Here is a 12,817-nt window from a genome sequence, read left to right as displayed (position 1 = left end):
CAGGAATAGTGTATTGGACTTCAGGCTGGCCGGGGAGACTGTCCTTATGTAACCTGTGGCTTTTCAGCTGAGAATGAGCTATGGCTCTCAGCATCCTATGGCAGTCAGTATTGATAGTTAGCATACCTCCCAACATTTTGGAAACAGAAAGAGATACAAAAAGATTTGCCGTGGGGGCATTATTGACCACCCCCATTTTTGTGGCCACACCCCTAATTAACATTTCCATTAATTAACATTTCCATTATACTAAATTTGGCAGGTAATGAAAGTTTGAACACATGTTCTGTGTTTTTTATGTTATAACAGTGAATGAAGGTGAATTGCCCTTTAAGCTGCAAATCACAGTTTCCCCAAGAGAACTGCTTATCTTATATTGCTACAAAAGTATCTTAAGTATCAATTCTGGGCTCTCTGACAAAAGCCAATTAAGTTAGAAAGTTTGTATCTTTTTCTGGCGGTTCAGTGCAGGAGATTAAAGAGAAGGTCAGGACATTTCAGAAACAATACGGGACTGCGGGTTGAGCCAAAAACACGACAGTCCTGCGAAAAACCTGTGACTTTCCTACAAAAAATGGGACAGTTGGAAGGTATGAGTTAGGACAACCGGTGGTGCTTCAAACCCTACATGTCAGGCCTTGTTTCATTTCAACAGATGCAAGGACAAAGCTGCCCATTTATTTTAAAAAGCATTTGATTGCACATATCACTTCCAGTATGCAACCATCTGTCTATAACCCGAGTTTGCTTTCTGCTAAACACTTTCTCTCTTTCTCTTTGTATCTCAGAGGAAGAAGATGGCTATAAGTGTCTCTTTCTTGCAGGGCTTAATGAGTCTTTGCTTCATGCATTGCCAATAAGTAAACTAAGCAAATTTAGCAGAATGTAACAAGGCAGCTTTCCTCTAATTGGATTAATGTAGGTCTCATGAGAAGCAGATATGAAGTGGTTTCTCTGTCTGCGCAAATGGTTTTCTGCACATCAGGGAATAGAGCTTGAGTGTTTGGCGTTACAGTCACACAGCAAAGAACTTGATTGCTCTTTATAACTTGAGTGCTTCCTAATGCTGATTTGTAAGAACTGCAAGAATAAATACCTATAAAATAACCAATATGGCTAGAAATGCTGTACACTTATTTTGTATATTCATCGTATTGCACCTGCCCAGTCACTCCGCAGTCCTTAAACAGCAATTACTTATGTATTTAAATCTGTCCATCTGTTAAGTGTCGCTGTGGTACTGCACATGCTCAGTGTGCTCTGGGCACTAAAGCCAATGCTATAGGGCTGGTTATTATTCCATAATATGATTGAACAGTGGAGTCTTTGCTGCTATATACAGAGAAACGGAATTACTAGTCAGTCTTGTATCTTTCATTTTGCAATGTACTGTCCCTAAGCTCAGGTAAGTGACAGCAGCTCAGAGCATGTGCTGTGAATATGGTTGCCTCCCAGCCTGCCCCTTAAAGGAGAAACAAACCCATTACCAAAAAAAAAAAACCCTACCCCCACCCCGCATAGACACCCCTCCCTCCACCCCCTTCCCTCCCCAGCCTAGTTGCCTCCGGGGAAATGACACTAACTTTTTACTTACCCCTCGGTGCAGAGTCACAACATCGGAGTTCACCGCAGCCATCTTCCAGCGCTTCAATAATTTCCATCCATTTCAGCTCATGTGCAGTTGTCGCAAATCAGTAAATTGCTCCAACTGCATATTCCCCACTTCGCCGGTCTCCGTCTCAGCTTAACGAAGACCAGGAAGATGGCTGCCATGAACTCCGTTGCTTTAACTCTGCACCGAGGGGTAAGTATAAAGCTAGGAGGGAGGGGGTCTACGTGGGGTGGGTAGGGTTTTTGTCGGGCAAAGGCTTGAATTCTCCTTTAAAAGAGAAGGAAAGCTACCGAAGCAGTTTATTGTCAATAGATTAGCCACAATAGTGCAAGCTATGACACTATATTTATTCTGTAGAATGCAGCTGCCATATTAGCTTGGTGTGACATCACAGTGGAGATGGGAAAAAGAGAGAGAAGAGCAAACTGAGCATGCTCAAGCCCAAGCTTTAGGAGGAGGTTTAAGCTGAGAACAGGAAGTCTGATACAGAAGCCCACGTGTACACAATAGAAGGAAAGACATGCTATGTTTCTTTTGACAGAGGACTCAGAGCAGCATTACTTTGAGGGTTTACTGGTATATTTATATAGACCTTTCTGATAAAGCTTACTTAGTTTTAACCTTCCTTCTCAATTAATCCCCGATACATGTGGACCCTGCGTAAAATGTAACCCTTCTGTTACTTTTTCTCCTTTCCCGATTGGCCTGGAGATGGCCCGTGACATCATAGCTCCTCCGTCCCTTTTGTCACCACCCTGCCTCTCCTACATCATGAACTGGCCCTTTTGTTGCCCCCCCCCCTCCCACCAGCACTGGCTGATAACTTTATTCTAAAAAAACTGGCAACCCTAGCTGTGAATAAGCAGAAGAGAAAGTGAGAATCTACTGAGGGCATCTTCTCTGCCAAAGGACTGTAGCGGCCACGGACTGGCGCAGAAGCCCATAATATAAGATGCAGCATTTCTAACTTGAACTGTAAAATCCATTTGTACGTTGGATGGGATTCCTTATAATGTGATAGTCACCTGGGCTCACAGCTTTCATAGAGGAAACACATTTCCTTCCTCTGTGACATTTATGGATTGTATCCTGAGACCGAAATCTAAAACCCAGTGGTATTTCTTGGCAAAAAGTGCAGTTTCTGGCTGTCTGATAAAGAAACATGGTTTTGATAAGTTGTTGTCTGAATGTGTTTTTCAAGTGTTACATATAAAAAAAAAGTGCTGGTATGTAATGTAAAGCAGCATGGAGGAACAATTGTTATCTCTGCTGTCTTGCAGTAATTGGCTCATAGGTTTGATTCCAACCAGGGAACTATATACATAAGAAATAATAACATGTTGTTTGCATATTTTAACTTGTTCAGAAGTAGAATAAAAAGTGTATTTGCTGATAAACTCTCTATGAAATATAGGAATGCAGGGTGGATTTTGCGGCCCTAACAGAGCTGATGATAAAGGGCAAATGTGGTGCTGTTGATTTGGAACATGTGAGATGAACAAATTTGCACCTCTTTCTGATTTAGCAGAAATCCATGTTGTGTGGGTATATACACCGTCACAGCTAGACAGACTAGATTTGGAAATAGAAACAGGGACATTGTATTAAAATGTGTTGTGTTTTGTCTACCCATGTAACCACAGAGATGCTTCAGGCCCCCAGAAGAGAAAGCGGAAACTCTCCAGGCCTAAAACTTCATCGGGCGAAATAAAACCCAGAAGCAAACGCCATCGGAAGTGAACGCTCTCCAAGGTGCTCCACAGGCCAAAATTTACCAAAAGGAATTCTGCTCAATGACAGGAGGGAGGGAAAACCATGTACAGCTGCTACCCATCTCCCAGGACACATTGCTGCTACACAGACTGACGAAAGGAATATGGGGTTAATATATATATATACACACACACACATACAACAAACAGTCAGCACTCATGGGTCTTGTGTTGCAAAACATGTTTAGCGTTTATTCAAAGTTTTGGCTCTTAAACGTGAGCCGTCCTCAGGAAGTGCAGTCCAAATACAAACAAACATATTTATTCACTTAGAGAAAGGCAAAAGAAGTGGCAAAAGCTCAAATGACGTGGATAGTGGGTGTGAGTGGAGTGACATCATCAGTGCTGATCTCACAGTGAAACCCCCGTCAACAATCTGCCTCATAGTAAACACATATAATTAAAACACCAGGTGTCATGTGAAAGTGACTGAATAAAAACCGGTTTGTGGCCCCCCAGTCTGACCCTGCAACGCGTATCTCTTTTTAACTTCCACTGTACGGGTATTTGTCCCGGTTTTTATTCAGTCACTTTCACATGACACCTGGTGTTTTAATTATATGTGTTTACTATGAGGCGGCTACTGGCCCTGGGCCCCCCTCCGCCGCCCCCCCCCCCCCCCTGTCGCTCCGGTGCAGGGTATGTGTGTCTGTGCGCACATGCAACATTTGATTTTACCACAACCCCCGACAAAGAGGGGGTAGCGCCACTGAGTAGCGGATCTGGGCCGGCGGGGCCCACAAGTGCCTGCCGGCCCAGTCTGACACTGACCCATTGTACCTTACTATAGATACAGTCCTATGAGTGCAGACTTTTTATGTTTGTTGCATGTACAGATTTATGTTCCAGCACCTGGGCATTGACCAGTGATCTGTGTGCACCGGGCCAGCGGTTTTTTTGTACTATGCATGTAAATTATAACCTTATAAACGGTGACTAGGGATGTCATCAGTTATAAACGGTGAGTAGTGATGTCATTTCTGTCACATGATTCACTGAAACTTGTGTATTATAATAAATAAAGTATCCCCAGTTGCAAAATATAAGGATATTAGAAGTTACCTTGTGTTTTTATATGGTCATGAAACGTCTCAGCAACTTATAATATCCTTATAATTTACAAGAGGGGGTACTTTATTCACTATACAGCAGGTTTGGGGGCCCCGTCTTGCATGTCTATAAGCCTCGAATGATCAATGACCCTGTTCATCTCCAGCACAGAGCTGAACCAAGCACAGCGTGTGCAAATGTACAGTTAGTGCTAGTCATTTCATGTGAGAATAGGAATGCAGCTCTGACGGAAAATAGTAAAATGGATAACAAGACCAGAGGGTTCAGTTGGCACTTTATACAGCCGTCACAAAACCTAAAATGCTTTCTAGAGAAGATATAAAGCAGCTGCCCCAGCCCTGATCAAAAAGCTGCCCCAGATAGGATTCCATAAAACTGATAGATATATATATATATATATATATATATATATATATATACACACACTGCCATTTCCTTGGAACCGGAGCTTGTTAGATAAACTTGTCTGCATAGAATTTGCACTCTTTTATTTAAAAACTAGCTCTAAACCCATTGTACAGGCCAAGATTAATATAGTAAAGTGTTTGAAAAATGCCTTTACCATTGTGAAATAAAATGTACACTTCCTGATTTAAACAGCGGATATAAACCTGCGACTTGACTGAGAAAGGCCAAGTTTAATATACAAACTGTTTCTAAAATGTTATCATTGTTTCCATTCACTGTTATACTGCATAGCACTCAATTGGGCAGTGCTACAAGCCTTTAATCACAAGAAGCTGCTTATAGCTGCGAGACGAGGCAAACATCTGTACTTTTCAGAAGTACTGTTCAAGCGTCTAGAACAATTGGTTACAGTACTGGATCTTCTTTGAGTTCATTCAAGCAAATTTAGAGTCATCTGTGTCAATAAAAGATTTCTTATAGAGCTCTTCTGAGCATTTTGGCAATTTACAGTTTTTCTAGTTTTCAAGACATTAGCAGTTTATACATTGCTCATATAAAAAAATTGTATACACGACAGCGCCAGCTTCTGTTCACATAGGCAGGCTGGACACAGCTGGTTAAAATTAAGTTACTGAATAAAGGAATGTTATTTGATGTTGCTCTGCTTAGAACTGGCCAGAGACATGAGATGACTCTTTTCTGCTCATTAAATAAACTTTCTTGTTTCACTAACTTAAATTTCTACCAGTGGCAGAAAGGAACATCAGTTGTCGCTTTTGTTTCCAATTCATTGTACAGTAATGGGAACCGCTATCTGGAAAACCCGTTATCCGGAAATCTCCGGATGTCTTCCATAGACTACATTTTATCCAAATTTTTAAAAATAATTTCCTTTTTCTCTGTAATAATAAAACTGTAGCTTGTACTTGATCCCAACTAAGATATAATTTATCCTTATTGGGAGCAAAGGCAGGTGATTGGGTTTACATGATTTTCTAGTAAACTTAAGCTATGACGATCCAAATGGAAAGATCCATTATCTGGAAAACCCCAGATCCCAAGCATTCTGGATAACAGTTCCGGTGCCTGTATTAGCAGTGTAAAAACAGAAAACTAGAATTTAATGTAAATTGGAAAAATGCTCAGACGAGGGGTTGTTCATCCATCCTCAAATGCATTGCAGCTGGTTTTATTTTTAATTTTTGTTGTTTTTGATTTATTTTGGATTTAGTTTTGCAGCTCTCCAGGGTGTCATTTTGCCAGTTATCTGGTTTCTAGGCATCAATTAACCTTAGCAAGCAACAAGGCAGTAGTCTGAATGAGAGTCTCTAATATGAATAAGAAAGGACCTGAATAGCAAGATAAATATTAAAAAGCAATGATAATACAGGTATGGGACCTGTTATTCAAAATGTTCCGGTCCTGGGCTTTTCTGGAAAAGGGATCTTTGCATAATTTTGATCTTCATTTCTTAAGTCTACTAGAAAACCGTGTAAACATTAAATAACCCCAATAGGATCAATTATATCTTTGTTGGGATCAAGTACAAGCTACTGTTTTATTATTACAGAGAAAAAGGAAATCTTTTTTAAAAAAAATGTGGATTATTATTATTACAATGAAGTCAATGGGAGGCAGCCTTTCTGGGGCTTCTAAATAATGGATCCCATAACTGTAATACAATTGTAGCTTTACTAGAGTAATAGCTTTTTAGCTGCTGGCTCATTTCATGCTAGAAGGAGGCAGAAAAGTAAGGCAAATAATTCAAAACTATAAAAATGTAAAAAATGAAGATTAAAAGTTGCTAAAAATAAGACTTTCGATAACAGGTGAACTACCCATTCAGTGTAAGATGCTGTGTAAATACCTGTTACCCTCCCAGTCATTTCCCATCTCTTCAATGGGAATTGCTGCTGAGCGCCTCTGATTTCCAAGAGATTAGAACTCGAAAACCTCTCTTGTGCACATTTCCAAGAGATAATCACAGGTTGCTGGAGATCTGTAGTGCTTTCCACAGTAGGAAAAGTGATTGCATTCTAAATGCTAAAAATATAATGTACTTCTTTTCTTGTATCGCTGTGCTGTTTCCTGTAAGTAGTTATTTTAAGTATTAAACTGCATTTGTAAAATGGTAATTATTACCTGGGGATTAAATATGTGTTTTAAATATTGTCATATTGGATTGCTATGTTTTATACAGAGCAGAAAATAAATTTGCCTCACTTGTGTCTTTCATATATAACGGGTCATGTTCTATAAGGAAAAGATGTTTGTTCTGCCGCTACAGCTCCACATTGCCTTCTGCTGTGTTGGAATCTCTATGTATAATGAATGGTGCAAAACATCAGTGTAAAGGTAAGTCACTAATGTGCTGGATTGTGCACCCGTTTAAGCAGTTTAAAAGAACTGTTCAGCGCTTTTTTCAATTGATATTGAAAGCAGCACCTGTTGGACAAAAATATTTTCCCAAACCAAAGGTCTGGGGTAATAAAACCCACACTCCGGTTAGGGGGAAAGCTGTATTAGGCATCGGAACTAAACACACCCCAATGTTGTGTGCGCTGACGTCTCTTCCGCATTCTTCCTCGGACCCCCTACCCTTCACCCCCTCAGCTCCGTCACCGGATATCCTATGGAGGGTTTAAAAAGCAAAAACAAAAAAATTAGGCACAGGCCCTCGGCGGCCTATATATAAATACGGCCCTGGTTCAGTTGTAACAGTAGTTTTTCTTTTCTTTTAAATTCTTTTTAATTGCCCCTTGCCAGTGCTAGGACAGTGGGAGGGAGCTCCTGCTTTGATCAGCCATGTTGGGGCACACGCATGCACATAATGAGTGAACTTGCTAATTATGCGCATGTGTGTGGCGTCAGAAGCTCATTATGCACAACATGGCTGCTCCCTCCCAGTGTGAGTGTCCTAGCGCTGGCAAAACAAACTACTGTTACCCGCAACCAGAGTATGGGCTCTTTTATCCCGGACCTATGGTTGGGGAAAATATTTTCACCCAACTGGTGCCAACTGGTTATTTACTAAACTCCGAAATGCAAAAATTTGTGATTTTTCTTTTTTTAATAAAATTGGACTTTTAGAAAATCACAAATGTATTATACCCCAGGCATGAAAAAGTCAGAATCTGAAAATCCGGCATCTCAGATCTGTCGAGGTTGCATATAAGTCAATGGGAGCAGTCTCAATGATTTTTTGATGTGCGCTCGGTTTTCTGGAGTGAAAATTCTGTGAAAATCGGATGAAAAATCTGAAAAAAAATCGTGAAAATTGGATAAAGAATCTGAAAAAATAGTGAAAATCTGCAAAGCAAATTTTCGGGAAAACGTAATAATAAATAAGCGTATCAAACCCGAGCGGATTTAATCAGAGTTTGTAGCAGAAAATATTGCGATAATCGGCTGCCTTGTCTTACATTGTATCAACAGTCTGAGCCATATTCGAATGATTTCTTCTTCAAATCGATGTCGTATTATCCTATTTGATGGTCTAAGTATCCAAAAAATTACTTTGAAATTCGAACTTTTTGGACTTCGAAAATTCACCCGAGCTTAGTAAATCTGCCCCTTAATAAACCCAACAGGCTGGTTTTGCTTCCAATAAGGATTAATTATGTCTTAGTTGGGATCAAGTACAAGATACTGTTTTATTATTACAGAGAAAAAGGAAATCATTCTTATTATTTGATTATAATGGACTCTGGGAGATGGCCTTTCCTTAATTCAGAGCTTTCTGGATAACAGGTTTCCGGATAACGTATTAAATACCTGTAATTTCCTTTTTCTTCATCATAAAACAGTAGCTTGTACATGATCCAAACTAAGATATAATTAATCCTTATTGGAAGCAAAACCAGCCTATTGGGTTTATTTAATGTTTACATGATTTTCTAGCAGACCTAAGGTATGAAGATCCAAATTACAGGCGAATCCTTTATCTAGAAAACTCAAGGTCCCAAGTATTCTGGATAATAGGTCCCATACCTGTATATATATATATATATATATATATATATATATATATATATATATACACATACAGCTGTGAAAGTATATTTTCTGCATCCAATCTATCGACATTTCAGTTGAAGCCATGCTGCCCCCACATCACTAGTGCAATTGCTCTCTCTGCACTAGTAGAGCAGAAAAACTGATTTAAAAAATGGAATTCTTAAAATTACTAGGAGCGACTTTTTGACGTCCCTGGTAACCTGTGGGGGGCTGCTGTCTGAGGCAGGTTGAGTGCCCTTTATTGTGGTTATGTTAAACAAGGGTGTTGTACTGAGTCTTTCATCAGAAAGTAAAAACTATTATTCTATCAGTTTAAATAAGTAAAATGTTTGTGTTGCTTAAGGTTAATTATTACCTTCCCTGAAGATATTTTTCTTTTGAAATCACCAGCTAATAACTCTCTTCAAATTAAAAGAGCTGCTGCCTACACGCAAGTTTATTATTCTAAACATGAATGCTGTATGCTAGGCAAGGTCATACAGCTAAAATCATTTTGCTATAGTGCTGAAAAATCGCCTTTTTGTTCTGTGATTAAGAAAACGTTCACAGGTATGGGACCTGTTATCCAGAATGTTTGGGACCAACTGGTGCCAACTGGTTGTTTACTAAACTCCGAAATGCAAAAATCACGAAAAAAAATTTTTTTAATAAAATCGGCCTTTTAAAAAAATCACAAATTTATTAAACCCCGAGGATGGAAAAGTCAGAATCTGAAAATCCTGCATCTCAGACGTGTCGAGGTTGCATATAAGTCAATGGGTGAAGTCTCAATGATTTTTTGATGTGCTCTGGGTTTCGTGCAATACCCCAAAGTTGCTTAAGGTTAATTATTACCTTCCCTAAAGATATGGGACCTGGGGTTTTCTGGATAATGGATCTTTCCATGATTTGGCTCTTCATACCTTAAATCTACTAGAAAATCATATAAACAGAAAATAAACCCAATAAGGCTGGTTTTCCTTACAATGAGGATGAATTATATTTTAGTTTGGATCAAGGTCAAGCTACTGTTTTATTATTACAAAGGAAATCATTTTGATTTTGATAAAATGGAGTCTATGGGAGACAGTCTTTCCTTAATTTGGAGCTTTCTGGATAATGGGTTTCTGGATAACAGATCTCATGCCTGTACTATGAAATATATTTTTGCATTTCCAATGTTTGCTTGAGCATGAGCTCTGTCTGCCACTTCTTCATGTGCTGCACACACAGTGGCAAATTCACTAAACACCGAACGCTAGCGTTACTTCGCTAGCGTTTGTCAATTTCGTTACTGCGCAAATTCACTAACGAACGCTGGCGTAGTTTCGCTAGTGTTACTTCGCACCCTTACGCCTGGCGAAGTTTCGCTAGCGACGTAACTACGCAAATTCACTAACGCGCGCAGTGTACTGAACGCTACCTTTTACGCTAGACTTCCTTCGCCACCTCAGACCTGGCAAAGCGCAATAGAGTAGATAGGGATTGTTTCAAAAAAAGTCAAAAAAATTTCTAAGTCCCAAAAAAACGCTGGCGTGTTTTCTACATTATGGGTGATAGGCTGAAAAACATCGAAAACATTTTTGGGGCTCCCCTCCTTCCCCCCTACATTTCCTGACTCATGGCAACTTACCTAGACAGTGGGCACATGTGTAGGGCAAAATAAATTTTTATTTGATGATTTGAAGGTTTTCTAGCTATTTGTAGTGCTGATACGTATTCCTCCATTGAAATTTGAATTTCACGCCGTATGCAAATTAGCCTTCGCTAGCGTAACTTCGCTTTACTTAGCGAATCAACGCTAGCGCAACTTCGCAACCTTACGCTACCCCTGAGCGCAACTTCGGATTTTAGTGAATTTGCGAAGCGCTGGCGAAACTACGCCTGGCGAAGTGCGGCGAAGTTACGCCTGGTGCAACTACGAATCTTAGTGAATTTTCCCCTCAGTGCTTCTAATTTTACCCACTGCTGATCTCTACTGACTGTCAGCTGAAGTCAAAATGCCCCTGGTATTGTCTCCCACCCGTCATGTAATAATTCTAAAATAAAAAAAAATACATCTCTGTGACACTCTCCTTGAAAATACAAGATATAAAAGAGCAAAAAGGAGTAAAATAAATTGTAGTTATCAATTGAATTATTGCTCGGGATTAAAGGAAAACTATACCCCTCAAACAATGTAGGTCTCTATAAAAAGATATTGCATAAAACAGCTCATATGTAAAACCCTGCTTCATGTAAATAAACCATTTTCATAATAATATACTTTTTTAGTATTATGTGCCATTGGGTAATCATAAATAGAAAATTGCCATTTTAAAAAATAGGGGCCGCCCCCTGGGATCGTATGATTCACGGTGCATACACTTTAGGTCACATGAGCCAATTAACAGACCGAGTTCTGTCTTTTGCTTCCACACTTCTTCCTGTTACAGTTAGGGGCAGATTTATCAAGGGTCGAATTTCGAAGTGGAAATTACTTTGAAATTCGACCATCGAATTGGAGTACTTCGACTTCGAATATTGAAGTTGACGTTTTTAACATCGAATTTGGCCATTTGAGGTCGAAGTAAAATCGTTCGATCGAATGATTAAATCCTTTGATTCGAAGGATTTCAGCGATCGAGCGACCGATTTTTCTTTGACTTCAAAAAACTTAGAAAACTGCTCTAGAAGGTCGCCATAGGCTAACATAGCACTTTGGCAGGTTTAATTTGGCGGAGTATTGAAGTTGAAGGTTTTTTAAAGAGACAGAACTTCGATTATCGAATTTTCAAACTATTTTATTTCGAGTCAAAGTCATAGTATCCTACTCGATGGTCGAAGTATCCAAAAAATTACTTTGAATTTCAAATTTTTTTACTTTGAAAATTCCCTCGAATTCACTTCGACCCTTGATAAATCTGCCCCTCAGAGTTGTAGTAGTTCTGGTCAGCTGATCTCTGAGGCAGCACACAGACCAGAGATGTAAAAGGACAGTATTTACTTAAGTGTAAATACCAGTGTAGCGCTATAGTAAATTGAGTGCACCTTACTCTACTATAAGCTTCACTCCCAGTACATATGCTCCGGATGAGACCTTAAAACCTGAGGGAGTGAGCCTTTGCAGCGATGTGGAAGCAGGGTGTAGTGTAACTGTAATCAGGGTGCACATAATTGGGCGCCAGTGGTTCTTATAATTTAAGGTGGCCATACACGGGCCGATAAAAGCTGCCGACAGACCGTGTCGGCAGCTTATTGGCCCGTGTATGGGGGCCCCCGACGGGCTTCCCCGATCGAGATCTGGCCGAAAGTCGGCCAGATCTCGATCGGATGGGATTAAAAATCCCGTCGGATCGCGGCCGCATCTGTTCGTTGATGCGGTCCCGCGATCCGACCGCCCGTTTGGCGAACGCTAGGATCCGATCGTTGGGCCCTAGGGCCCACGATCGGATCAGCCCGATATTGCCCACCTCAAGGTGGGCATATCGGAGGGAGATCCGCTCGTTTGGCGACATCGCCAAACGAGCGGATCTATCCGTGTATGGCCACCTTTAGCCATAGAACAGATTTATTGAGCACAGTATACAATCCTCAGTGGAGTGAACATTGCAGGTTCAAACAGTACATTGAATAGGCAGTACTCACAACACCTTTGGTCAGTATGATTCTCCTCAGAGATAGGAACAATACATGCAGCTTTGAGGAGGTACACCCAGCTTTCAGCCTTTTCCATAAGTGGAACCTGAGGGGAATCTATCTACCCTAGGTCTGTACACTTAGTCCCTACTTCTGGGCAATGAGTACCCATGGATCTTAATCCCACTACAATCCTCGTAGGAGCCTCAAGATGCTCATCTAAATAATCTGACTGTCTGTCACTCCTAGAGTGATCTATAAGGGTGAGTAGCCTATTCTTACTAGACCTGACCTGTCTAGGTTCCACTCGAGCTCTGCCTCCTGCTCAGGCTAGAGCCAG

General features: G+C 40.4%; 1 protein-coding gene across 5 annotated transcripts in view; it reads left to right on the top strand.

The window, feature by feature from the left end:
- The window catches only part of rad18.L (RAD18, E3 ubiquitin protein ligase L homeolog), a 195,883-nt gene that overhangs the window by 149,891 nt on the left and 33,175 nt on the right, over nucleotides 1-12,817 (top strand). For 2 of the 5 annotated variants that reach the window (XM_041590809.1, XM_041590808.1), the window contains one exon: nucleotides 3,256-3,533. The exons of the other annotated variants lie outside the window; for them this stretch is intronic. In XM_041590809.1, coding sequence (XP_041446743.1) covers nucleotides 3,256-3,352 — 97 coding nt within the window. In that variant the 3' untranslated portion in view covers nucleotides 3,353-3,533. Of the gene's footprint in view, nucleotides 1-3,255; nucleotides 3,534-12,817 lie in introns of those variants that run through there. 5 annotated transcript variants of the gene reach the window in all.

This window comes from Xenopus laevis, chromosome 4L (genome assembly GCF_017654675.1).
Source record: "Xenopus laevis strain J_2021 chromosome 4L, Xenopus_laevis_v10.1, whole genome shotgun sequence".
Classification (NCBI taxonomy): domain Eukaryota; kingdom Metazoa; phylum Chordata; class Amphibia; order Anura; family Pipidae; genus Xenopus; species Xenopus laevis.
The sequence above is the reverse complement of the archived record's forward strand: the minus strand, read 5'-3'. Positions and strand labels throughout refer to the sequence as shown.